This window comes from Mya arenaria, chromosome 16 (assembly GCF_026914265.1).
Source record: "Mya arenaria isolate MELC-2E11 chromosome 16, ASM2691426v1".
Classification (NCBI taxonomy): domain Eukaryota; kingdom Metazoa; phylum Mollusca; class Bivalvia; order Myida; family Myidae; genus Mya; species Mya arenaria.
Window position 1 is genome coordinate 34415740 of NC_069137.1, and position 24698 is coordinate 34440437.

The following is a 24698-nucleotide window of genomic DNA, read 5'->3' on the forward strand; positions in this document are numbered from 1 at the left end:
TACAGCCCTGACATGACAACCTATACTCTATGTCCTTATATGCAGCATTCCATTGTGAATAAACACCTAAGTGTGACCTTGACCTGAGAGGTAGGGACACGGGTCTTTCACGCGACACGTCGTCTTTGCATGTGGAACACATGTGGCAAGTTATTTTAAAATCTGTCCATACAAGGGAAAGTTACAGCCCGGACACGACAACCTATACTCTATGTCCTTATATGCAGCACTCCATTGTGAATAAACACCTGCACTCCATTGTGAATAAACACCTAAGTGTGACCTTGACCTTAGGGGTAGGGACACGGTCTTGCACGCGAGACATCGTCTTGGTATGTGGAACACATGTGGCAAGTTATTTTAAATCTGTCCATACAAGGGAAAGTTACAGCCCTGACACGACAACCTATACTCTATGTCCTTATATGCAGCACTCCATTGTGAATAAACACTAAGTGTGACCTTGAACTTTGAGGTAGGGACATGAGTCTTGCACGCCACACGTTGTCTTGGTATGTGGAACACATGTGGCAATTTATTTTAAAATCTGTCCGTACAAGGGAAAGTTACAGCCTGGACACGACAACCAATACTCTATGTCCTTATATGCAGCACTCCATTGTGAATAAACACTAAGTGTGACCTTGACCTTTGAGGTAGGGACACGAGTCTTGCACGCCACACGTCGTCTTTGTTTGTGGAACACATGTGGCAAGTTATTTTAAAATCTGTCCATACAAGAGAAAGTTACAGCCCGGACACGACAACCTATACTCTATGTCCTTATATGCAGCACTCCATTGTGAATAAACACTATGTGTGACCTTGACCTTTGAGGTAGGGACACGAGTCTTGCACGCCACACGTCGTCTTGGTTTGTGGAACACATGTGGCAAGTTATTTTAAAATCTGTCCATACAAGAGAAAGTTACAGCCCGGACACGACAACCTATACTCTATGTCCTTATATGCAGCACTCCATTGTGAATAAACACTATGTGTGACCTTGACCTTTGAGGTAGGGACACGAGTCTTGCACGCCACACGTCGTCTTGGTTTGTGGAACACATGTGGCAAGTTATTTTAAAATCTGTCCATACAAGGGAAAGTTACAGCCTGGACACGACAACCTATACTCTATGTCCTTATATGCAGCACTCCATTGTGAATAAACACCTAAGTGTGACCTTGACCTCAGAGGTAGGGACACGGGTCTTGCACGTGACATGTCGTCTTGGTATGTGGAACACATGTGGCAAGTTATTTTAAAATATGTCCATACAAGGGAAAGTTACAGCCCAGACACGACAACCTATACTCTTATGTCCTTATATGCAGCACTCCATTGTGAATAAACACTAAGTGGGAACTTGAACTTAGAGGTAGGGACATGGGTCTTTCACGCGACACGTTGTCTTGGTATGTGGAACATATGTGGCAAGTTATTTTAAAATCTGTCCATACAAGGGAAAGTTACAGCCTGGACACGAGTTATTGAGCAGGCCGGACGGACGGTGCGATTTTGATATGCCCACCCTTGGGGGCATAAAAAGAGTAATACCTCAGCCCTGCATACCTTTGAAAGAACTGTATATCACACTTGTCGGTATGATTCACAACGTTGACTGTTGCCAGACCGTCCTTGTAGTTGGTGAAAGTCGTTACCATGGCGCTCTCAGTCTCCTGAACCTCCACATTTATCCCACCATACTGTGATAGAAAAACATTGGGTTTTGTCTGATGTTACTTTCCTCTGTGTTACATAGTTTTGTAACATAAAAGAGCAGTCAAATAAAATCAATATGAAATAACTCACATATTTTGTGTCAAATGCATGAGGAATCTTCCAATACGAGTTTTTGACTGTGTTCATTTTAAATAAATAATTTCAGGTCTGACATTAATCCCATTGATAAGAATCTTTCCATCATTCTTAAAGCAGTTAATCATTCCTCATTAGGCTGGAGTAAACTGATAAAACTTCCAAATAAGTTACTAATCAACTTCTTCCAAATTATATGAACGACCGCAAAGTCTGATTGCTTGATATATACGTTACGGTCCAATCACATAGAGATGGGTAAGTTTGTTAAAGAGGAACCTATTGGTTTATACTTACATTATTGTCCAATCGCATGAGTGAAGAGTGTGGTTTGTTAAAGAGGAAATGATTGGTTGAGATGTCAGAATCTTTCACGGTTGCCTGCATCTTCATCTCCTTGCCTGATTGCAGGGGCCACAGTGGCACACACTGGAAGAAACAAACATGATTGGCTTAAATAGTGAACATTTTACAGATATATACTCCTTCTGTAAATTCTACTCAACATTGCAGTTTGATGCCAAATCATCAGTATGCACTGTAGAATCCTTATTTTCTAAAGGTTTACATTAATTTTAGATTTTTTTTGTGACCTGAACACGTTGGATTGCAATGATGAGAACTTGAAAATGTACAATTACAGTTGTTTCTGATGATTTCATAATTGCAACCTTTAAATCGCCCATCTGAAATTAAAAGCTGAATATGAGACTTCGAACATACTAGTTTGAAAATCCCTATTCAAAATTTCATGACAACTACTGTCTATTAAGTTAAAGGCTGTTGGTTTCAGATGGTCAAGAAGATGCCATACTATCATCTACGGGTAATCATAACATCATGAAAACCCAGCCAGACCTGAAGCAACTATGCTTTTGACAAACTGCAACAGCTTCAACAATCTGGGCACTGTCACTTACCATACTTTTTATAAAAGATGTGCCATGCGCCTGTCATTTTTCAGACCCTCTCACACAAAATATTCGAAAATTAAATGTAACCTAAGAGAGGTTGGCTAGGTTACAGGTTTATAATAGTGGCATCAGCAAGTGTGCTGTCAAAGAAATGGTCTAGAAAGGGACTAGACACCAGATGATACAACTGAAAAAAAATTGTCCAAAATTGAAATAAAATTGACATTGTTGTGTACAATGCAATGAGTCTCACTTACTGATGTATCCCATCACTTACTACACATGCATCAAATGCAGTATTTGCGCATTTTTCGATTTGAAATTTACTTGGGTTGTCTATCACTTAAATCCCAGTAAGTTTTAAAATAGCGTTGGTATATTTATTTGTACTCATTAACAGGTATGATTTTAACTGGGAAACCAATATGCACTATTTTTAAATGGGAAAACTTATATAAGACAGCAACATGAGTGATGATTTTATTCTTTCAATCATGTAAAATGATGTATAACTGGCCTCCTACTAGCTCGCATTGACAGTTCTAGGCTTGTTTTGAGGAAATACTGACTTTGCCGATTTTTGGACCAACTGGTGTCTAGTCCCTTTAAGGTCATAGAATCTGTGAAACTGCCGAGGTTAAAACATCCCTGCACAACTATTAAGGCATTTGCATGTATGAGGATAAATGCGGTATGCACCTATGTATGACAAAAATATGGAACCGAAATAGATTGAACCGAAATAGATTGAATGTTGAAAAACTGAAAAGATGTAACCTGATACCTCTCCAAGTGATCTAGCTGGCTGGATACAATGTTATTTCTTTATTACCATTTTGTGAAATCAGATTTTAATGGTCGATATTGCATTCAGTATTTTGGAATAACAAAATGCATACATAAATAAATCTATTTTCTTTACATATAGCACCTTAAGTTTGGGAGTGATTTATTGCTGAATTTTAAACTACAAGTTTATATCAAACTCTTTTTTTATAAAAGTATGTAAACAAAGGAATATTATTCAATAATAAATGGATTATTAAGAACAAAGTATATTGTCATTGTTAGCAGAAAGTTGCATAAATATAAGCATTATTTAACACATCATAACGTCAACAAATGCTGTAAATACTAAATTCATACTAATATTTTCAAAGCCATTGTGTACTCAACCATACTTTTTAAAATATCATCTATTGTTCATTGTTTTCTAACCTATGAGGCAATATATGAGTTTCAAAGAAGACTTCATCTATTTCAAATCATATGGTTTCTTTTTCAGATTGGTTACCCATATACTTTAACTCTGTAAACGATGGCACTGTCAGTGCTTGAAACATTACGACAGATTCTGACATGTTCAATCTGCATGGAGATTTTCAAGGACCCGAGACAGTTGCCATGTCAACACACGCTGTGTGTATGATATTGTGTATAAGGAAGAGAAGAAAAAAGGGACGGAACAATTTAATGTTTCCTTGCCCGATGTGTCGAAAAGAGATCGAAATTGACAAAACCAATCCATTGACATACACGTTTCCAAAAAACATGACGATACAAAACCTAATTGATGATTTTGAAAATGACATCAAATACATTATTGACAATCAGCATGAAACTGAAAAGAAAGAAGTTTTTCCAGAAACAGAAAGAATGGAAAATAAAGCAATGCAAGACGCAGAAACACAAACTGTTTCCCCACATTTAGAGGGGCTATTAATAAATCAGACAAATCAACTTTTCCCAATGACAATCACACTGATATGGATAAGAAATATGAAGATATCAATTTGGAAAGTATATGCATTGGTCAAGTGGATCATTCTTAACCTAACCCAGTTTGGGTTAACTATGCTGAAAATGGTTGGCTTGACATCATTCATTTTTATCTCTTTTTTGCTGATTTATTGTGGGAGTTGGTATATTAATTGTTTTATATAGCTCTGGATGCCAATCTATTACTGCCAATGTATTTTACATTATATATCATATTAGTGAACCTTTCTATGAAGCTGGAAAATTAATTATTTTCAACTTATTATACCATCTTGTGAACGTCTGTGAAATTGTCTTCACATCCGGGATAGAAATTATCATCAATTTGTCATACTATCTTGATAATATTTGTGATAATGTCCACACAAAGGCAAAAGAAGTAACCCTCAATTTGATATACTGTCTAGATTACATCGCTGAAATTGTCTATACATCAGGGATAGAAATTACCATGAATTTGTCACACAATTTTAATATTATTTGTGAAATTGTCCACACAAAAGGGAAAGAAATCTTTTGGAATCTGTACGATATTTTAGGACTATTCTTAATATTGTTGCCATGTCTTACTATAATGATAATGCCATACCTTATAGGAAACCCGAACATTCGATGGAGACAAACGGACAGGTTAAACACACGTGGTGGCAGAAAAAAACACAGGACAAAAATGTTGCATATTAAGAGCTGAAATATTAGCCTATTTCCAAGTAGAAATAACATGAACATAATTAATAAAATTAAGGAATGAATTACGGGCTTGATGTCATTATCTGTGTATGAACACAATTGGGCTGGTATAAGTGTATTGAGTCCGAAGGACTCCACGCGTACTTTGATCAGCCCAATTGCGTTCATAACTCTTATAATGACATCAACCCCGCATTTCATTTCTTATATTTACACCAATAGTTCGTTATTTCATTGAAGAATTGTTAAAAAAAATACTTATTTCATTTAAAAAATAAAACATTCATTAATCCTTTCTTACCCATTCTGTAAATACAACGACCCGACTGTTACAGGAAACATTTTTCAAATGACGTCACAATAATGCAGGAAAAGATCAACCACTTGAAATCACTTTTAAATGTTAAATTTAAACACTAATGGCAATAATATGTTTAAAATCTAACAAATTAACACTTTCTAAAATGTTGATTTATATTTTACGGGACCTGCTGACACAATACAAACAATAACAAGATCAATAGTTTTCATGTATATTGTTAACGCAACTGTCAAAATGCAGTTCATTTAAGGAATGGAAGTTGAGGTGTAAATATTTAATAGTGACAACACCTGTTAAAAGTTTTACACTTCATAATTATATCTCAAATTTTTATTAGATTATAGTGAATTCTTGGAATATTCTAATTTAGATATCACTTTTCTCACTTTACCAAGGATGAAAACAAATTAAATTGATTTTTAACCAATGTAGCCTAATTTTTAAACTGCTTTAAATTAGGATTTTCTTATTAACTATAAATCTGAGGTCGCTTCCTCTGAGTGTAGAATGACGAATGCAAAATGGATTGGAAAATCAGGGGTAAGTTGCTACTGCTGATCATTAACCAACCAACTTCAATGGACAATGGTACCTTAGCAGACTGGGCCACCTAGGTCTATCCATCTATTTTGACTCTGGTCATAAAGATGTCTACGCAACTCACCCCAGACAGTATATGACAAAATGTACATTTAACAAGCTTGTCCTTGAAACTTCATTTTCAATGCTTGTAGTTTTATTTCGCGCAGAATGTTTTGTTTGTATTGTCTTACACTTGCACTATCATCTACCTTCTGGTATAAAATTAATACACCTAGGAATAAATCATTGGTTTTAATGTACCTTAGTCCTATTAGTATTTACTATGTGATATGCAGAACATGATGATGTAATAAGAGAGCAATGAACCAGAGCCATTCAAGAGATTGTGGGCTTGATCCAGCAGTACTTTCTCACGGCCTCTCAAAATTAACACCCATACTGGTTTCTACCCAGGAAACAGACACACAGTGATACTATAGCAGTTATCAGAATTCATCACAATCAAGCTAAAAGAAATTCATGCTCACTACATTTAAACCTGTTGGCTCGATATCTCTTTGTTAAAATTCCTCGTAGGCTCAAACTGGATGTTAAGGACCAATTTTGTTTAACTCTTTGTAAGCATTCCTACTTGACTTGTAGTATTTTGCCCTGTCCCTGGAATATCAAGCCAATGGGTTTCTACTGAACTTTGATAACTAACATTGTTTCCCATTGTCTATTGTGGATGTCCATTCAATGGATAAAAACAAATACCTTGGTTCCCATTAATCATAAAGAGAAATGAGAATTATAAGGATGGACACCACATACTTGGTATTCTTGGTTTGTAATTAAGTTTAAAGTAACAAACCTGTTTGGGTGGCACTTCAATCCATTCACTGCTTGTTATAGTTTCCTTGCACTGGTAAGTGTAAGGGGAAGAGTTGACTAGCATGTAGAAGGGGGTGAATGTCACCACTTTTGTCAGGCCTGAACTGGAGAGGATTATGCTGACTCCCACCTAAAAACATTGGAATACTCAACATTTAAAATACATTTGCATATGATTTAAGTATATGGGGGGATGTGAATGTCATCACCTTGGTTAGGCTTTAACTTGAAAGGACAGCATGTTTGCTGACTAAGTATAACTATGGTTACATGGGAAGTTTGAATAGTATGTAGTAGGCGTATAAGCCCCAAAAGAGTTTCAGGATAAATGAAAATGATATAAGCCATGTGTAAAGATAAATATGCTAGCACGTTTACCCATCATAGTGTCAATGTTTTAACAACTATCATAACTGTAGTAATAGTTTGCAATACAAACTCAATAATAGCCATTAGCATGAAAATCATATTCATGGGCATATAATTCTAAGATAAAAGATGTAGGTCTCCAGAACTATGTCAGGAACTATCCATCAGAGTAATAATGAGTACTAAATACCAGAGTGATAACAGGATTGTTTCTTTTCAAATAACCAACCTCCCAGGTCCGGTTTTTGTTCTTGCTCTGCACAGTTCCAGAGCTGCCTACAACATCCAGAGAGAACTTGTCTGACCAATCACCTTCTCCAATACATAGGGATGCCTGCAAATAGACCAATCAGATAGCTTGTAACATATTCAAATAAAATACAGCATGTCTTTCGATGTATCACTGTTAAATATGATATTTTATTGAAATGCCTGAATTCCAAATAAAACCTGAACATTATTTTAAGCTTTAACATAGCATTTGGTTAACATGGTACTTACATATATTATCTGATCAAATATAAATCTTAATTTTGTTTATAATTTTTACTGATGGGTTGTGTTGCCTACCCACAAACACATTTTAAAAACTGGTCTTGAAATAAAACACAGAAACCATGCCATTTAAGCAACTCATTGCTTGATTAGATTGTACATGTATATAAAATAACAACAATAAAAGCAGTCACAAGCTTTCTTCCAAATGGAAGAAAATATAAAGCCATGCAACTAGCAGAACTCATCGTAAATCACCAAAAATTTTAACATTCATTAACAAATGCAACCTCATTGGATTGTCTCTGCACAATACAATGTAAGAATGGCACTATCTCACTTGAGTTCTGCAAAATGATGCACTATAGTCAATATCTAAGCTAAAATTTAAAGATAAACTGCATTTAGCCACAGTAAGCTATAATAATGTCCTGAAAATAAGTAAAAAAAAAATTTTCAAATATTAGTAAAAGTTTGTGCATAAGGGTATTACAGTTGTACAGAAATATCGTACATGGAATGAAATTCCTTCATATCCGCTTAATAAACCACTTTAACTTTGATAAGTAATTCTAAATATTTTACCTACAATGATAATAATACCATTTAGTTATGCAGTTTTATATCTATTTCTGACAATAAAAAAGGTAGAAAAGGGTTGCATTATCATTTTCACCACATTGAATCAACATGATGATATTTCAGTACGAGGATGACTGTGCAAACCATTAAATCATAATTCCTTTCTAGCAAAATGCCTGACAAAATTGAACACCAGGTCTGAAAATTGTGACTAACCATGGAAATAAGGCATTAGAGGAAATATATTTATATATATGTCACAGCTGTAATAACAAGAGCCGTCGTAAGACAGCGCGCACGACTACGCCGCTTTGACTTAGAAGTGAATACAATAACGATGTAATATTACCAAGTTTGGTCTCTTTATGTCAAACCTAACTAAAATTATTCCATATATAAGGTGACTTTGATGCTGAAGCCCGAACAATGACGCAAGTCATTCAAATAACTTGATTTCCCATTATGAAAATGTGGTTAAGAATATACAAATATGCCTTTCAAAAGAAATAAAAAAAAAAAAAAAAAAAAAAAAATCAAGGGCCATAATTTGTATTTACGGTTGAAATGGAGTTATGTTTCTTGTTGTAAGATGGTCGTAAATAATTTTGATTTTTAATAAGTGCATTGAATGAATGGTATAGAAGCTTTTTTTATTAAAATCCCAATTTGCTCTTAACTTTTACTTGCCTAAAACTTTAAGTCAATCAGGGGCCATAACTTGTATTAATTAAGGATATGGAGTTATGTAACCTCATTGGGTGACGGTCCTGAACAATTGTGTGAAGTATTAAGTCAATTGAATGAAGGGTATAGAAGTTATTAATAAATATCCCAACCTGCCCTAAAACTTTAACCTAAGTTCCATGGACAATCAGGGGCCATAATTTGTATTAAAGATAATATGGAGTTATCTAACCTCATTATGTGATGGCTCTGAACAACTGTGTGAAGTATTAAGCCAATTGAATGAATGGTATTGGAGTTTTAAGTGAAAATCCCAACTTGCCCTAAAACTTTAACCTGCCCTAAAACTTTAACCTAAGTCAATCAGGGGCCATAACTTGTATTTAGGATAATATGGAGTTATGTAACCTCATTGTGTGATGGTCCTGAACAACTGTGTGAAGTATTCAGTCAATTGGACAAAGGGTATAGAAGTTATTAATAAATATCCCAACCTGCCCTAAAACTTTAACCTAAGTTCCATAATCTGTGTAAAGAATACTATGGAGTTATCCAACCTCATCATGTGATGGCCCTGAACAACTGTGTGAAGTATTAAGTCAATTGAATGAAGGGTATTGGACTTATAAGTGAAAATCCCAACTTGCCCTAAAACTTTAACCGGACGCCGACGCCGGGACGAGTAGTATAGCCCACCTATTCTTCGAATAGTCGAGCTAAAAGCTATTTACATGTATGTATAATTATTCATACAAATGTATATAGAACTACACATGTATATAGAACTATTCATAAATGTGAATAAAGAGCTATTCACAGATGTGTATATAGAACTATTCATACTGGTGTATACAGAACTATTCATACACATTTATATAGAACTATTCATACACATGCAGCAGATGCTAAACATCTGTATATTAAAATATTTTACAGCAAAATTTTATTTTATTGTTTTCAAGCACAGTTATGCAACTTTAAGGAAATAAATTTTGTTATAAATAAGTTATGATAAGTGCATCTAAGTCCTATTATTAATAATTTCACTCCTATAAATTATCTCACTGTTCTATGAGTTAATGAAGCTTTGCAGATAAAATTGTTCATAAACTCTTCAATATTTCCTTCAAATGCCCTATTATCATAAAAGCCAAGGTTACAAAAATCATATAGCACATGTCAACATCCTGGGCTCGTGCGCGGATGCCAACATACTTTCCCACTCTGCTTCATTTCTTTCACTTTCGGCTTATTTTTTCCTTCCTTCTTTCGTTCCAAGGTGCCGGTCTTTTTCTCTGGCAAGTCATCCTTCAAAAAGTGTAGCCTTCCATAACAGTTTTGCATAACGTTTGTTTGACAACATTTTCCGTATTGTTTTACATTTTATCTAATGCTATGTTTACACAATGTTCCCGGTAGCCATGACAGCCCCGTTTTCCCGAAACATATTGCGCCGTGGGATTGTGGCCATTTTTGTCTCAATAAACAAGTGTTGTTAGGTTGTGCTAAGTTTCCTCACGTCATATCAAACTAACCGTGACAAGCCGCAGGGGCGAAAAGGTCCGGGCACAGTCTACCAGGGATACATGTACGTTGCGTCCCGGTCTGATATGTTCTGATGGGATCCCTCACATTGTTCACGTCTTCATCCAGGTCTGATGCGTTTTCCACGTTTTGTCAAGGCCTCCTATGCATCGAACGCGAACACCGCAGAACTTTGGATTACGTTTGTGTCCACGGTATAAAAAAAATCCCCCAAGCAACACCAATCACTGTATCAGAATACTTCGACAAGTAAACATGAATTCCCAAGATGAAGAAGATTTTGTGACAAAACGAAGCACAACGTGACAAAACTGGAAAGGAACTTCAGATGCCGGGGATTACATATGATTTCCACCCCCCTACGGACAATTTATAAGTTGTGTAACGGCCTATTATGTACTGTCACGAACTGTCATGTGTCATTGCGTTTACCCCGTTTTACTACGACCTACTACGTTTCTCATCCACACCGTGGCTGCCGTGGCAAATGTTTTGACAGTTTAAAAATCAGGCCCAGCATGCACGGCAATAACGGTCTGTCACGTTATCTCGTCACCCCGCACTGTCTCACATTTATCCCGTTTTCTCCACGGTGGTCTGAAACGGGGCTGCCTTGGCCACCGGGTACATAGTGTAAATGTAGCATTATGAGTTACTTTATATATTTTATCATAATATTGACCAATCTAGAAATATTTTTTTATTTAAAAAAAATTGAACCTATTACATATTACCACAGTCACATTCATCAGGAACTGTTTAGAGCCCCTACATTTTTCTAATGCATATCAAAAATTAGTTCTCCAATGCCTGTTCTACTTTATTAAAAGTTAAGAAATTAATTTGCAAGTATCACGGTTTAACGCTATGGAGAATTTTTCAGGGACAACAAGAATACTTATGAGGTTGTGTGGCACTTCAAAATCTAGCGTGAAATGCTTACCCCAGCATCAGAACTTAAACAACTAAAACCCTGGTACAAAGGAAAATATTGCAGATAAAATATATACGCAATTCTTCAGCAATTTACTATTGAGTTTATAGCAAAGAAAATTAAATATCAAACTTCAATCGTCAAAAGATAAAGTTCCATTATAAAAATACAAATCTTTTATAATAGAAACATTTGTATTGGTTTTTTTGGCATTTCTTAGATTTTCTCTCTGGTGTGTTTAGGTCATCATTCATGTATATCAAATTAAAGAATTAATTCTAAGGGAGCAACAGCGACTGTAGGAACAAGTTTGTTCAACTTGCAATACAAGAACTATAACTGGCTTAAACTGGCTTTTACGGTTTATCATTGAAACTCAAGTAAGTGGACCATTGAATGTTACATCTCAGCCTAATATATGAACCAACTCAGCCATGAGCACCATGAATTATAGAGATTGTGCACAAAATACCAAGCTCTGATTGGCCTGTTTGGAGCAATGAACTATAAAACAAGATATGCATGGAAAGAGCATAATATGCTGAAGTATAGAAAACGGCACTTATATGCACATATACATTTTAGAAGTAAAAGTAGAATTTATACTTCATTTACTTGTACATTTAATTCAGGCAAAGGCGGAAGAGGGCATGTAACACACTCAATCCTCTTACCTTTTCTGAGTCCTAAATACAATTTGCAAAACATATTTAGATAATGTTCATAAATCACAAACAAAACCTACTCCAAACGTTCATGGCTACAGAAACATATTCACAACTAACATCACAATCTTAACATTAAATTTGACATATAAGTGTACAATTCACACATGAAACATTTTCGTATCCTACAAAAACAACACATCAGAAAAGCTATATAAAAGTCGAATAATTTAGCAAACTTGTAACAATTACCTTTTTCTTGCTGAAGAGAGATCCCTTCTTGAATGAGAACATGATAATATCCTTGACATCAGGGGCGTGTTCCATTGGCTCGTCGTCTCCAGCCTATAAATAGTAACATGATGTAAGTATCTATTTTTAGACATGATGTAACATGATGTAAGTATCTATTTTAAGACACAACTGTGAGTCATGCTTCTATATTAAGTTAAATATTGGGTTAAAATCTAGGGCATGTTCAATAGGGTTCCACAGGGTCGTCGTCTCCTGTCTATAAATAGTAACATGATGTTAGTATCTATTTCAACACAAACAATGGATAAAACAATTGATATATTAAGTAAATATTGGATAACATCAGGGTCCTTTTCAATTGGTTCATTATCTTCTGCCCATAAATAGTAACAAGATATAAACATCTATTTATAGACACAAATGTAAACTTTAACTTATTAACAGTAACACAATAATGATTAAATGGTCAACAGTGATGACAAAACACATCATAGACCAACCTTATATTGGAGGAGCAGTACTGTTGACCATTCAGCAAGGGCTGAAACACAGGCACATTGATAAAGCCCAGTCCTTTCTTAAAGTGAGGATCTAGTTCTTGGTTAAATTGTCCAGGAATTATTCACTCTGGTATGATATACAGGACTCACCTTATATCTGAGGAGCAGGGTAGTCTTGTTTACCATCCAGTATGGGCTGAACACAGACACATTGATAGAACCCTCTCCTTTCTTAAAGTGAGGATCTAGTTCTTGGTTAAATTGTCCAGGAATTATTCACTCTGGTATAATATACAGGACTCACCTTATATCTGAGGAGCAGGGTAGTCTTGTTTACCATCCAGTATGGGCTGAACACAGACACATTGATAGAACCCTCTCCTTTCTTAAAGTGTAGGCCTAGGTCCTGAAACAGAGCAACAGGACATTAAGGTTAATTTGGAGTGCTGAAAATTACAAGTAAGTCTTGAAACAAGTCCTAAACCATACCAAACCAAGATCTACATCATCATCATTTCTGATTTGAAAAATATAAATTTAGTTTTGAAAATTATTAAATGCTGGTTATTTTCTCCTATTACAAATAATGTTGGGTTAAGAAAATTCCCTTGATTACATTCTATATTTTGTTCAGTTCAACTCCACTGGAGGATCAGTTAAAATTACTATGCCATATTTTATAATCACTTTAATCCTTTATTTTTATTTTAAAGTAAATATATTAACCATGGTAACTTTCTTCTTCCCTTGGTAGCTCTCAAAACTCAAAATTGACAGTTCCGGGATGTCAAAGTCTATGACCCTGCGTCCGTGCCAATCCTTATCAAGGTAGTTTGATATCTGCAAACAAATTAGGTTTGGGTAGTTAATGGTGTACAAATTGTTATAACACATATACAGATAGTCAAATTATGTAAAAAATGAAATCAAAAAAGGGCACTAGAAGCCAAATTTGTAATACCAATCTGTTGTTCTCATCAGTCAATATTTGGCATTTCAATCAATTACTGAAGCCGGAATTCATACCGCTTGCCACAAATATATGTATTTGAATTGATAACACAATTACTACTTTCATGTACTATTTTCAGCAACTTTCAAAGTATGGTCAAAGTTTTCTCATGACACCATTGACAATAACCCAAAGAGAATGCCAGAATTGACAACACCACCACTGACTAGGACAGCCCTGATATCGACACCAGACAACTAAGAACCCTCCCCCCAGCTAAATCAAGGGTAAGAATGAGTTATGTAAACTATACAATCTAAGAATGAAGACAATTCATGCTTAAATCAATAGCAAATATGATCATCACTCACCATGACCTCCATGTTGGTTTTACCAATACAGGCGTGATCCAGAGGCATATTACATCCCTTCTTTAACATCATCTCATCTTCTGTGCCCTGCAATTATAATCCCAAACATTAGCATCACCATGGTTTTTGCTGATACAAACTGATCTAGTGGCATGCTACAACCTTTTCTAACAAAATCTCATCTGCAGTGCCCTGCAAATAAGTATATAAGTATAAGATATATAATAAGTGTAGTGAACTGCAAAGATCACTAGTTACACTTACTGTGTATCTTTATGCACTGACTCATATAGCACTTTCGGAGGTTAAATAAACAGCAACTACAATGGAAAGAAACTTGACATCATAGGTGGAACACTGTGCACTCAGCCCAGGGGAGTTTTCCACCATACAGAATACTGCCTCTACCTCAGCTACATTGATCTTAAACTTACCTCTAACATGACTTTGACATCATATGGCAGGAGATAATGGAAATATCGGGGTAGAGGTGAAACACTGTGCTCTTGGCCAAGACCATGTCAACTTCTTCATAGTATACAGTTCTACAAAGCTTTTACCTACAATAACCTTGAACTTACCTCTAACATGACCTTGACGCCGTACGGCAGCAGATTATGGAAAACAGCAGCGGGGTACAGGTGAAACACTGCCCTAGGCCAAGAGCAAGTCAACTCCTTCATACAGAATACAGCTTGACTTAGCGGCTAGCTACAACAACCTTGAACTTACCTCTAACATGACCTTGACGTCGTACGGCAGCAAATTATGGAATAAAGTAGTGTGGTAAAGGTGAAACACTGTGCTCTTGGCCAAGAGCATGTCAACTCCTTCATATAGAATACAGGTTGACTTAGCCGCTAGCTACAATAACCTTTAACTTACCTCTAACATGACCTTGACATCGTAGGGCAGCAGATTATGGAATACAGCAGTTGGGTAGAGGTGAAACACTGTACTCTTGGCCAAGAGCAAGTCAACTCCTTCATACAGAATACAGCTTGACTTAGCCGCTAGTTACAATAACCTTGAACTTACCTCTAACATGACCTTGACATCGTACGGCAGCAGATTATGGAATATAGCAGTGGGATAGAGGTGAAACACTGTGCTCTTGGCCGATGGCATTTCTCCTCCCTCATAGTAAACAGCCTCTATTTCAGCTCTCAGCTGTAATGAGATGATTAAAGTACACAGATTAGAAATCACTTTGGGCATAAAAAAATATGGTAACTGCAATTAACAAAGCAAATATTTTAAACCAAAAGTTCTGGTTTTATGTACCTTACTACCAACATGTTATCTACTTTGGTAAATCTGGATGGTGATATACTTTTATGACTTTTTAATGTATTTCAGAGACATCAGGAAATTTATAAAACAACAATTGATAATTTGATTAACTGCATGATGGTCAGTTTTGTCAATAATGTCCATCTTTTAAATATTTAAATTAGATCATAAATGCATTTTACCTTGATATAGAATGGTTGGTGCACGTTGTCTCCCTTACAGGCCAGCTGTTTCAGGCCAAGATTTTCAGCCCCTCTCCAGGAAATTGGCTCACTCAGCTCAACACACCTGCAAATAGCAGTACACTTCTAATTTTATCATTTACTTCTTCACTCATTATTTTTTCATGTGATTGATGTGGGATAGCTTGTTAAGTGATTTAACATGAACAAGTTAGATATGGAAGCATAGAAAAGATACAGAACTCACCCATCTTTTATTGGTCTGAACATGAACTGGCTAGTGGTGGTGTATATTGTGTTAAGGGGGAGACTGTATAGTTGTCCCGGGTTGATGTGTGAGATCAGCTTCACGTTCCCAGTGCTTGGATCTTTGTAGTAGACATCCACTGGCAAGAGCAGATGGTTTTTCACCTTAAACATTCAATGATTTGTTTTCAAATAGAAAGGTGTGATATGGAATAAGTTAGAAACATATCATTCATTCAACCATTTAATCAATCTTTCAATCAATCAATCAATCAATGAATAAACGAACAGACAAATCAATCTGTTACGAAGTATGTCCATCAAATACTCACTTGATAAATCAGCCACTGAAACACTCAATAATTTTGGTAATGAGAAATTAATAGATACATGATTGTATATACCTGCACAGCTGATCTGAATATGAGTGTTTTCTGTCCCAGGTGTATACTGGTGTCTGCCACCACTGCCCACTGGTCAGTGTCCTTCGACTTGGTGAAGTGGAACAGCCTCTTCTCTGCCCTCTTGATGTTCAGTTCTTTCGGGGTGTCAAATTTCTCAACCTGAATAATGAATAAACTGTCCGTTTTTTGGCTTTTCATTGCCTTTTAGAGCTTGAATATGGAGATAATATTTAAGTCAAGAAAGTCCAAAGTCAACAAAACATATCCAGACAGACAAAAGGACAGACTTTAAATGCATTTACATAGCCTCAATTTTTTTTCCCTAATAATCACCTTCCAAATAAACTCGTACCATTTCAGTTTCATGTCAAACCATTCGGCTTCGAATATCACCATAAATATCTCATTGACTAATGCTCTCATCTGAAACACTGTCTCTTATGGGAGATATGATTCAGACTTAATCAGCTTGGCACATACCTGGAAGATCATTTTCTTCTCATCCTGGTTTTGAGTTGCCCGGATGACAGATGCCTGCCTGCTGAGTTTGTTTCCTGCTTCCTTGTTCTTGAGTGGTAGAATGTCACCAGACCTTAGTCTCACCTTGGTATTTACTGCTGTTTCTGGCATCTGGAGAGATATACACAATTTATGTATGTTTGACAGTTCTGAGAGGCATTTGCAGTCAACGAAATCTTGATATTCAACTGTTTCAGTGTATGTAACCAGACTTTCAGCATAACTTTTATTTTTATTTTTAAATTGGAATATTGAACATTTCCACAATGTTTTTATGTGTGCATTTATAATTTTCATTGACCAAAACAGCATACCTATGTACACCACATTCAACCAATATAGCACCAGGTTGTACAACAAAGTGCATCAGAGTTATTATCATAATTTCTACCTCAAAGGTATTGTCCAGTTTCAGCATTAGGTCTTCGCCAGTCTCGTTACGTATGATGAAAGGGTCCAACACTTCTCCTGCCCTCAGCGTGGGCTCAACCAGTTGGTAGGCATCACCAAATGCCTGCAACACAGTTTCAATATCATTTGAACTGAGCTGTTAGATGAATCCATTTCTTGCTCTGTCAAAGGCCTTTGCCATTGTCGACTTCCGGGATTCTTCAGACATTATGATACAAATTTATGTTTGGAGAGTGTATTAAAATACACATTATTAACTGAAACGCAACACTATGAATACAGGGATGGAATCAAACAAGTCATTAATACTACAGTTTGTAGGTTTCTATACACATGGTAATTCCAAACGACTTCATGTTGCTGCTGGGTATTTGAAAGAGCCAATTTTATGTAGCTTTTTTCAGAAATGAATGATTAGGGGCAATCTTAATATCACTCCCCCTCTTCTGAACTTGGTCACACTCAGATTTAGAAAATCTGCACATTTGTTTGAAACTGAGGCGATACTATTTGAAAATTCTTATTCTAGGTTACAAGAGGAATTCAAAAATATATCAACACCTTACCTTTGTAAGACCTTGGTCACACTACAGTTTTAAAAGTATGCACATTTATTTGAAATTGAGATGATACTCCTATTTAACAAATATAATTGTAGGTTACTAAAGCAATGCAGAAATATATAAATGCCTTTTTCCCATTGAAACAGGGCATATATCTACAAGTAATAAAGCCCAAGTTTAGGTGTTGCTACATATTTGCACATTGTCTATGGCAACACATGATCTAAATTTCATTTACATATCTTTGAACATTTTTTGATGATGACAGCATTGCTTTTTCAGTATCTATAACAACGTTATCCACAAAGGGAATAAAACAGGAGGAAAACCCACCTTTCCCAGGTTGGTGAGGCTTTCCAGGCATGCTTTTGTCATGGTCAGATTCAGGGAGTCTGTAGACTTGATATTGATGCTCATTTTCGGAGGTGGTAGGCGGATATTGTCCGTGTCCTCATCTTCATCCAGACCCAGGTCCACATCTTCATTTTTCTCCACCTGAATAGCATACAAGAAAACTGTGTTACTCAAAAACGAAAACAAATTCTGTTTATAAGACTTATAAAAAGGAACTGTAGTCAACATTTTCTTTAGTACCAAATACAGTTTAAAAGGGGTCAGAGTTATATTTGGCCACCTCTTTCCATATCAGCTCCTACAGATTTCTGATATAAAAGGATTTTGCTTAAGGCCTCTATGATGAGTCGTAACACCCCCCCCCCCCCCCAACCCCAACCCCATGCATTTTAACCAACTTTCATATACATTGTTAGTATAAATGTTGCAAATGTAAGATAATGAAATATTATACAATTCATAATATATATATATATGGTATACCACTACGAAAATGACAATGAAGAAGACCAATAAAGTGTACTGGAGTTTAAATCCACAAAATGAAGTAAAATGTTTCAAATCAATTTGGCCGATTGTTCAGGCCGTCATCATTGTTAACCATGGAATTGGTACTGTTCTAGAAGTTTCACAAATACACTTATGATCTGCGATATTCCTAACCCGATTTGAGTCAACCTTTTTAATTGTACTTACTTTTTTCAATGTTCAATACATGAGCACATCATAAAACATTTCACCTTTAAAAGTTAACAACGCACAATCAACTATAATAAACTACACGCCCTCCAATAATCAACCACTGTGAACTACAAGCCTACCTCTAGGGATAGCTCCCATCTCCTGTATTTGCCCTCATGTAAGACTGGTTCCAACAACGGCTCCCAGACTGACACCTTCTCATTGTAGTAGGCCACCTCCAGTTTCAGCCTGCTCTCCACAGACAGCTGAAACAGATATAAAATTATACACTACCTGTGTATTGTGGGCCTAAAAATAATCATCAATATTATTATTATTATTCATATAAAACTTGTTTTCAAAGCTTTTATTCAACAAACCTATGGACATATATTTCATGGATGGCATTTTATTGATTCATTTGCTAAATGGGGTCAATGATCCTCTTTTATTGTTTAAAGGGAATTTTTTTCCTTGGGGCTGGGAAAAATTTACATAATTTTTCAGGAAGGGATAGGGGCCGAATTTCAGTGCCTAAAAAGGCCGGAAAAACACTGTATAATAAGCATGGTCTATCAAACAAATTAATATTCTGATCTTCCAAGTAAAGTTGTAATGGGAACGCTGTAAATGTGTTAAACACTTTACAATAAGCAATAGACGTAGAGTGGTAGCAGGACCATTTTATAGACAGGCTTGAGGCAGATACAGTAAACTCCGGATATGACCAACTCCTCGGAACATTTCAGATACACAACCAACCATATGTTTTTTGCAAATTTTACTTATTGCCACGATATTGCAATATTGTGACATTATCTTTTTAATCAAATTTTCACTATACCCTATACTATAGCATATATAACGCCCATCACATTCAGTTTTATTACCCATAATCTACACATCACTTTGTCTGTACTCAAAACGTAGTTTGATTCCTGACTATTATGCTTTACAACAGTTTTCAGACACTATTGTCACTTTATGTGCACTTGATGAATGCCCTTGTTAAACTTGTGAGAATGAAATATTGAATACAATGTAGTGTATAATTATATGATATTAATTATTTGTGGTTAAAAATAGCAAGACGCTAGGCCCTCTGTACTGTAAACTTGAAAGGATGTTTGACCCCAGTCACTTTCAATCATGATTTTCTGAAAATCTTTAAATAGTAACAATCATGCCAAATCACATTTGAGCTAACACTGCGCAATCAGACGGAGGAGTCACATGACTTCAAAGGGGTTCTCACATGGGTCATCATAGCTCACAACCGGTGAAAATGTAAGTATTTAATGTTGATTTTTAAACAACTTTTTTGACAGAAAGGATATAAAAATATTTTTTAGCCTATAAAGACTATGCTATTTTCTGTCCTTTGTAGGCTAAAAAATATTTTCTGTCAAAAAAGTTTGTATGACTGACAAGAAATCGGCCCAAAAAATTCTGTTTGTAATATCTGAAGATGTTATATCAGTAAATTGTGGTGTTTTTTCTAAGTTGATGAAGGGACACAACTCCAAATCTATTACAACTTAAGTCTTCCCATTTACTACACATATGTGAACTGTGTACTGGTATAATTGTGTACTATGTTTAATGCATTTATCTTAAAAGACTGTTTAAGTTAAGTACAAGACTGACACCATGTTATGACAATACATCTTACCTTTAAAAAATAAATTGAAAATTTTTTTATGATATACCTTTCCTGTCCAATCCCTAACTTCGCCCTCAAATGACATGTCAGTTATCAGCAGAGGCACAGTTCTGTTGCCAACGCCTCCTTCAATCTTCACCACAACTGTCGGCACTTTCAGGATCAGCTGCAACATGCAAAACATCAATCAATATAACCTTTAAAAAATGCTATTGTTTTAGCTGTTTCAGGTATAGGGTATATCTTAGCTATTTGTTAGGCATTGTAATGGATGAAGGAACTATTATACTATTTTTCAGCATTATGCATGTGACTATATAGACCCCTGGAAGACAAAATTATGTCAATTTAATGTTTTGAGATGCATGGCTTAAAAAATGTTCAATATAAGCATATATGACCATACAAAATGTACTAGAGGTCTTACACTTACTCACTGCCTTGACAAAACTTCATTTTAAGACTACTTACGTCGCCTTTTTTGACAATAAGCACAATAAGAAATTGATATGCAAAAGCAATGTTTATTTTGGAAGTTAGTACATTTTGAAATTGTGAATTCATGGTTAGAAATGTTAGCTCAACACACACTGAATGGCAATAGAACTGAGCAAACTACATCTGAATAGAAGCAAATATCTCAATTTTCCAGAAACGCCTTGCACATATAATAATAACTCAAGGAGATCCATGTAATACGAGGGTGAGGAACATATGGGTACATACTTATTCAATGCTTATCCATTTAACCAAGTTTATAGATAATAATTTAAGGAATGAATTGCGGGGTTGATGTCATTATCGGGGTATGAACGCAATTGGGTTGGTCAATGTGTGTGGAGTCCGAAGGACTCCACGCGTACTTTGACCAACCCAATTGCGTTCATATCCCCGATAATGACATCAACCCCGCAATTCATTCCTTATATTTACACCAATAGTTCATTATTTCATTCAAGAATTGTTAAAAAAATAGTTCATTTCATTTAAGAAAACCTTTCAGTAATCCGTTCTTACCCATTCTGTAAATAGAACGACCCGACTATAACCGGAAACATTTTTTTCAAATGACGTCACAATAACGTGGGAAAAGATCAACCACTTGAAATCACTTTAAAACGTAAAATTGAAACACTTCTGTTACTAATATATTTAAAATATAATAAACTAACACTTTTAAAAATGTTGATCTATATTTTACGGGACCTGCAGACACAATACAACCAATAACAAGATCAATAGCTTTCATGTATATTGTTATGCAATGAATTACGATCCGAACATATCCGAAGATGTTGCGTTCATCGATTGATGAACGCAATTGCCGAAAGGCAATTCATTTAAGGAATGGAAGTTGAGGTGTAAATATTTTAGTTTAATTGCGAATCTTTAGATGACAAATAGAAATTGATTGGCTATTGTTCTTCATCTTCTAATTGTATGTGAAAAAAATGGTACTGCACTAAAAATCTCAATGCAAACAAGAGGAAACCTTGTAAAAGAAAAGTGAAAAACAAAATGAAAAATCTAAGCAAAAAGAAATTCAAACTTTATATAAAATTTCACTTAGTTCAAACATTCCTGATTATTACATAACAGAACACAAGGAACACAGGATTCATAGGGGTGGGTTAAGAGGCAATTCGAACGGTTTTTCACTTTACCCTTTCCTTATATTTCTGTATAGATATAAGACATTCTGTTCATTTATGAACTAAACTATCCATTATAAATTTGGACAGTGATATAAAGGTCTTCTTTACATCTTCAGTTTAAGAATTTCAAATTCATAACAAGACTATGAATGCTCACCGACAGGGTACGAATTCGTAAAGGAAAGCTGATAATGGTCACATAATCTTTTATTGAATAATTTATGTTTATGTACAAATATTTTACCATTATCTCCAAATAAATAAAAGAAATTTATTTTTACATCCTAACTCCTCCATTTTTCTGCAATAGTAGACTAACCTGTTCTCCCCTCTCTGTAAGTGGTTCCTCCACACCAGTTCCCAAGCTTAATGGCTCTGTGTCAACTGCAAATATACGAGCCAGGAACCAAGATATAAAACTGCCTCAAAGTAGTCATTGAACTAATTTTGTAGACACAGGATTTATTAAACAAGTGATGAAGAAAAGGGATAATTACAAGAGTTAGCTAGCATCTTTTTAATATCAGGACCTTTTCTTAAAACCACAAAAACAAACTCTCAGATAACTGTAATTATACCAGCAAAATGCTAACCCATCAACAGCCTGGCTTTACCATCTCAGTGTTGGTAAGTTTTGCTAAAGGTCGAAAAAATTGAGATGATTCTTGGAAATTCATGCATACATTCATTGTGCCCATCTTTATGAATCTTGGAGAGTTGTTGGTTATCCTGGTGAAACATGAACCCTCAGGATATGTGCAGCTACTTTTCTTGCTAAACGGTTTTGTGCAATCTTAGTGAATTTGTAACTCAATCAGACATAATTGTACAGTCATCGCATAGGCGGTTGTGGCAATTTGTGAGTCATTGCAGATAATTGTCTCTCTTTTTAATGATACTTCAGTGCGAGTGGTCAAGAATGACCTCTGTACCATTCATCAGGATTACCTTTGGTTGGTCATGACTATTCACTTATGGCGTATAGGATTGTAAAGTATCATAGTACAATCGTATCGAATCTGCTTCAAGTTACAGCTATGGTCAATCTGGATGAATCATAACCTTAACTGTGATTGTAACAGCCAGGCTTTAGAACGATGAAACATATAAAACAGCGGTAGAAAAACAGGGGCCCTTTTACGAATACTAGAATATACAAGATCACAAGTTTACTTGCAAACTGAAACTAGACAGTTGCTTTTGGACACAAAATCAGATGTCTTCCTCCATGCTTGTCTCATTCTATTCAACTACTTTTGATGTTATAATGGAGTGGATTGAGAGTGCTGTGCCAATGACGTGAACATTTTCCAAAGTTTCATGAAAATCCTTCGAGGAGTTTAAGACATATTGAGCCATCATGAAATCTATAGCATGAATCTTTCACCTTTAACTGTAACCTTGAGATGGAGTGTCTGGTGTTCGAGTTCTGCATGTCGTGTAAATTTGGTTAACATTTTACCAATGTTTCATGTATATCCTTTCAGGAAATTATGGTAGGCGCTAGTAGCAGCAACAAAATCTATGCATTCAGCTTTTGACCTTTGATTTTGAGCCAGGTGCCTGTTTTATGGGTTCTGCACGTCATCTCGATGTGGTAAATTTCATAAACATCCTTCCAGGGATTTAGGATATATGGAGCAGACTAGGAAATTATGGCTCAAAATTTGACCTTGGCTCTGACTTTCACCATTAGCCTTGATGGAAGTGCATTGTGGGTTCTATAAGTTGTCTCAATGTGGTGACAATTATACACTATTTCATGAAAATCCTTCAAGGAGTTTCAGAGATATGAAGCGGAAATGAAAGTGTGACAGATGGACAAACGGACAGATAGACAGACATCTGTGCTAAAAACAATTTCCCCTGCATAGTAAGAGGGTAATATAAACTTGGCCTTGACTGATCAGTTAAATATCTACTTATTATAAACAAAATTTCAAAAAGTAAGCTTGTTATTTATATGCTGAGACAAGGGTGGAGTACATGATACTTGGCATGCAACAGCCGAACATGCAAAGAGGAGTAGGAAACAAATGACAGCTGTAAAAAACATTACTAAAAGATCTAAATACAAGAAATGGTAATGTTAGCTAGATTAGTTGATTATACTACTGTGCCACTCTATTAAACTTTAATACAAAGAAATAATAAATAATTGTTATTCAATATACCATGCAATTCCATCTAGATGGTGGTATATGATCATTGCCAGTCTTTGTTTATTAAATTCCAGAAATGTCAATTCTTACTTCATTTCCAAACAAACCAATCCCCTTTTCATTTCCATATAATAATTAATCATATGCAAAACCATAGAAACAGATTTTGTAATACATTCTGGGATCTACATTTAGTGCTGATCACCACATTAGCATGTATTAGTAAAGAGTCATATAAGCCAATCACTTTTTAATCTCACAGCACTTACT

At 35.5% G+C, this 24698-nt stretch overlaps 1 protein-coding gene across 1 annotated transcript in view; it reads right to left on the reverse strand.

Moving 5' to 3' along the window:
• The window catches only part of LOC128221076 (intermembrane lipid transfer protein VPS13A-like), a 115777-nt gene that overhangs the window by 22868 nt on the left and 68211 nt on the right, over positions 1 to 24698 (reverse strand). The window contains exons 45-63 of the mRNA XM_052929518.1: positions 22586 to 22650; positions 20658 to 20777; positions 19089 to 19214; positions 18247 to 18408; positions 17331 to 17453; positions 16901 to 17050; positions 16421 to 16579; positions 16018 to 16181; positions 15771 to 15876; positions 15334 to 15465; positions 14296 to 14382; positions 13699 to 13812; positions 13277 to 13378; positions 12470 to 12562; positions 10289 to 10381; positions 7542 to 7646; positions 6924 to 7073; positions 2120 to 2251; positions 1577 to 1710 (exon numbers count right to left, since the gene is read on the reverse strand). Of these exons, the coding sequence (XP_052785478.1) occupies positions 1577 to 1710; positions 2120 to 2251; positions 6924 to 7073; positions 7542 to 7646; positions 10289 to 10381; positions 12470 to 12562; positions 13277 to 13378; positions 13699 to 13812; positions 14296 to 14382; positions 15334 to 15465; positions 15771 to 15876; positions 16018 to 16181; positions 16421 to 16579; positions 16901 to 17050; positions 17331 to 17453; positions 18247 to 18408; positions 19089 to 19214; positions 20658 to 20777; positions 22586 to 22650 (2317 nt within the window). The remainder of the gene's footprint in view (positions 1 to 1576; positions 1711 to 2119; positions 2252 to 6923; positions 7074 to 7541; positions 7647 to 10288; positions 10382 to 12469; positions 12563 to 13276; positions 13379 to 13698; positions 13813 to 14295; positions 14383 to 15333; positions 15466 to 15770; positions 15877 to 16017; positions 16182 to 16420; positions 16580 to 16900; positions 17051 to 17330; positions 17454 to 18246; positions 18409 to 19088; positions 19215 to 20657; positions 20778 to 22585; positions 22651 to 24698) is intronic.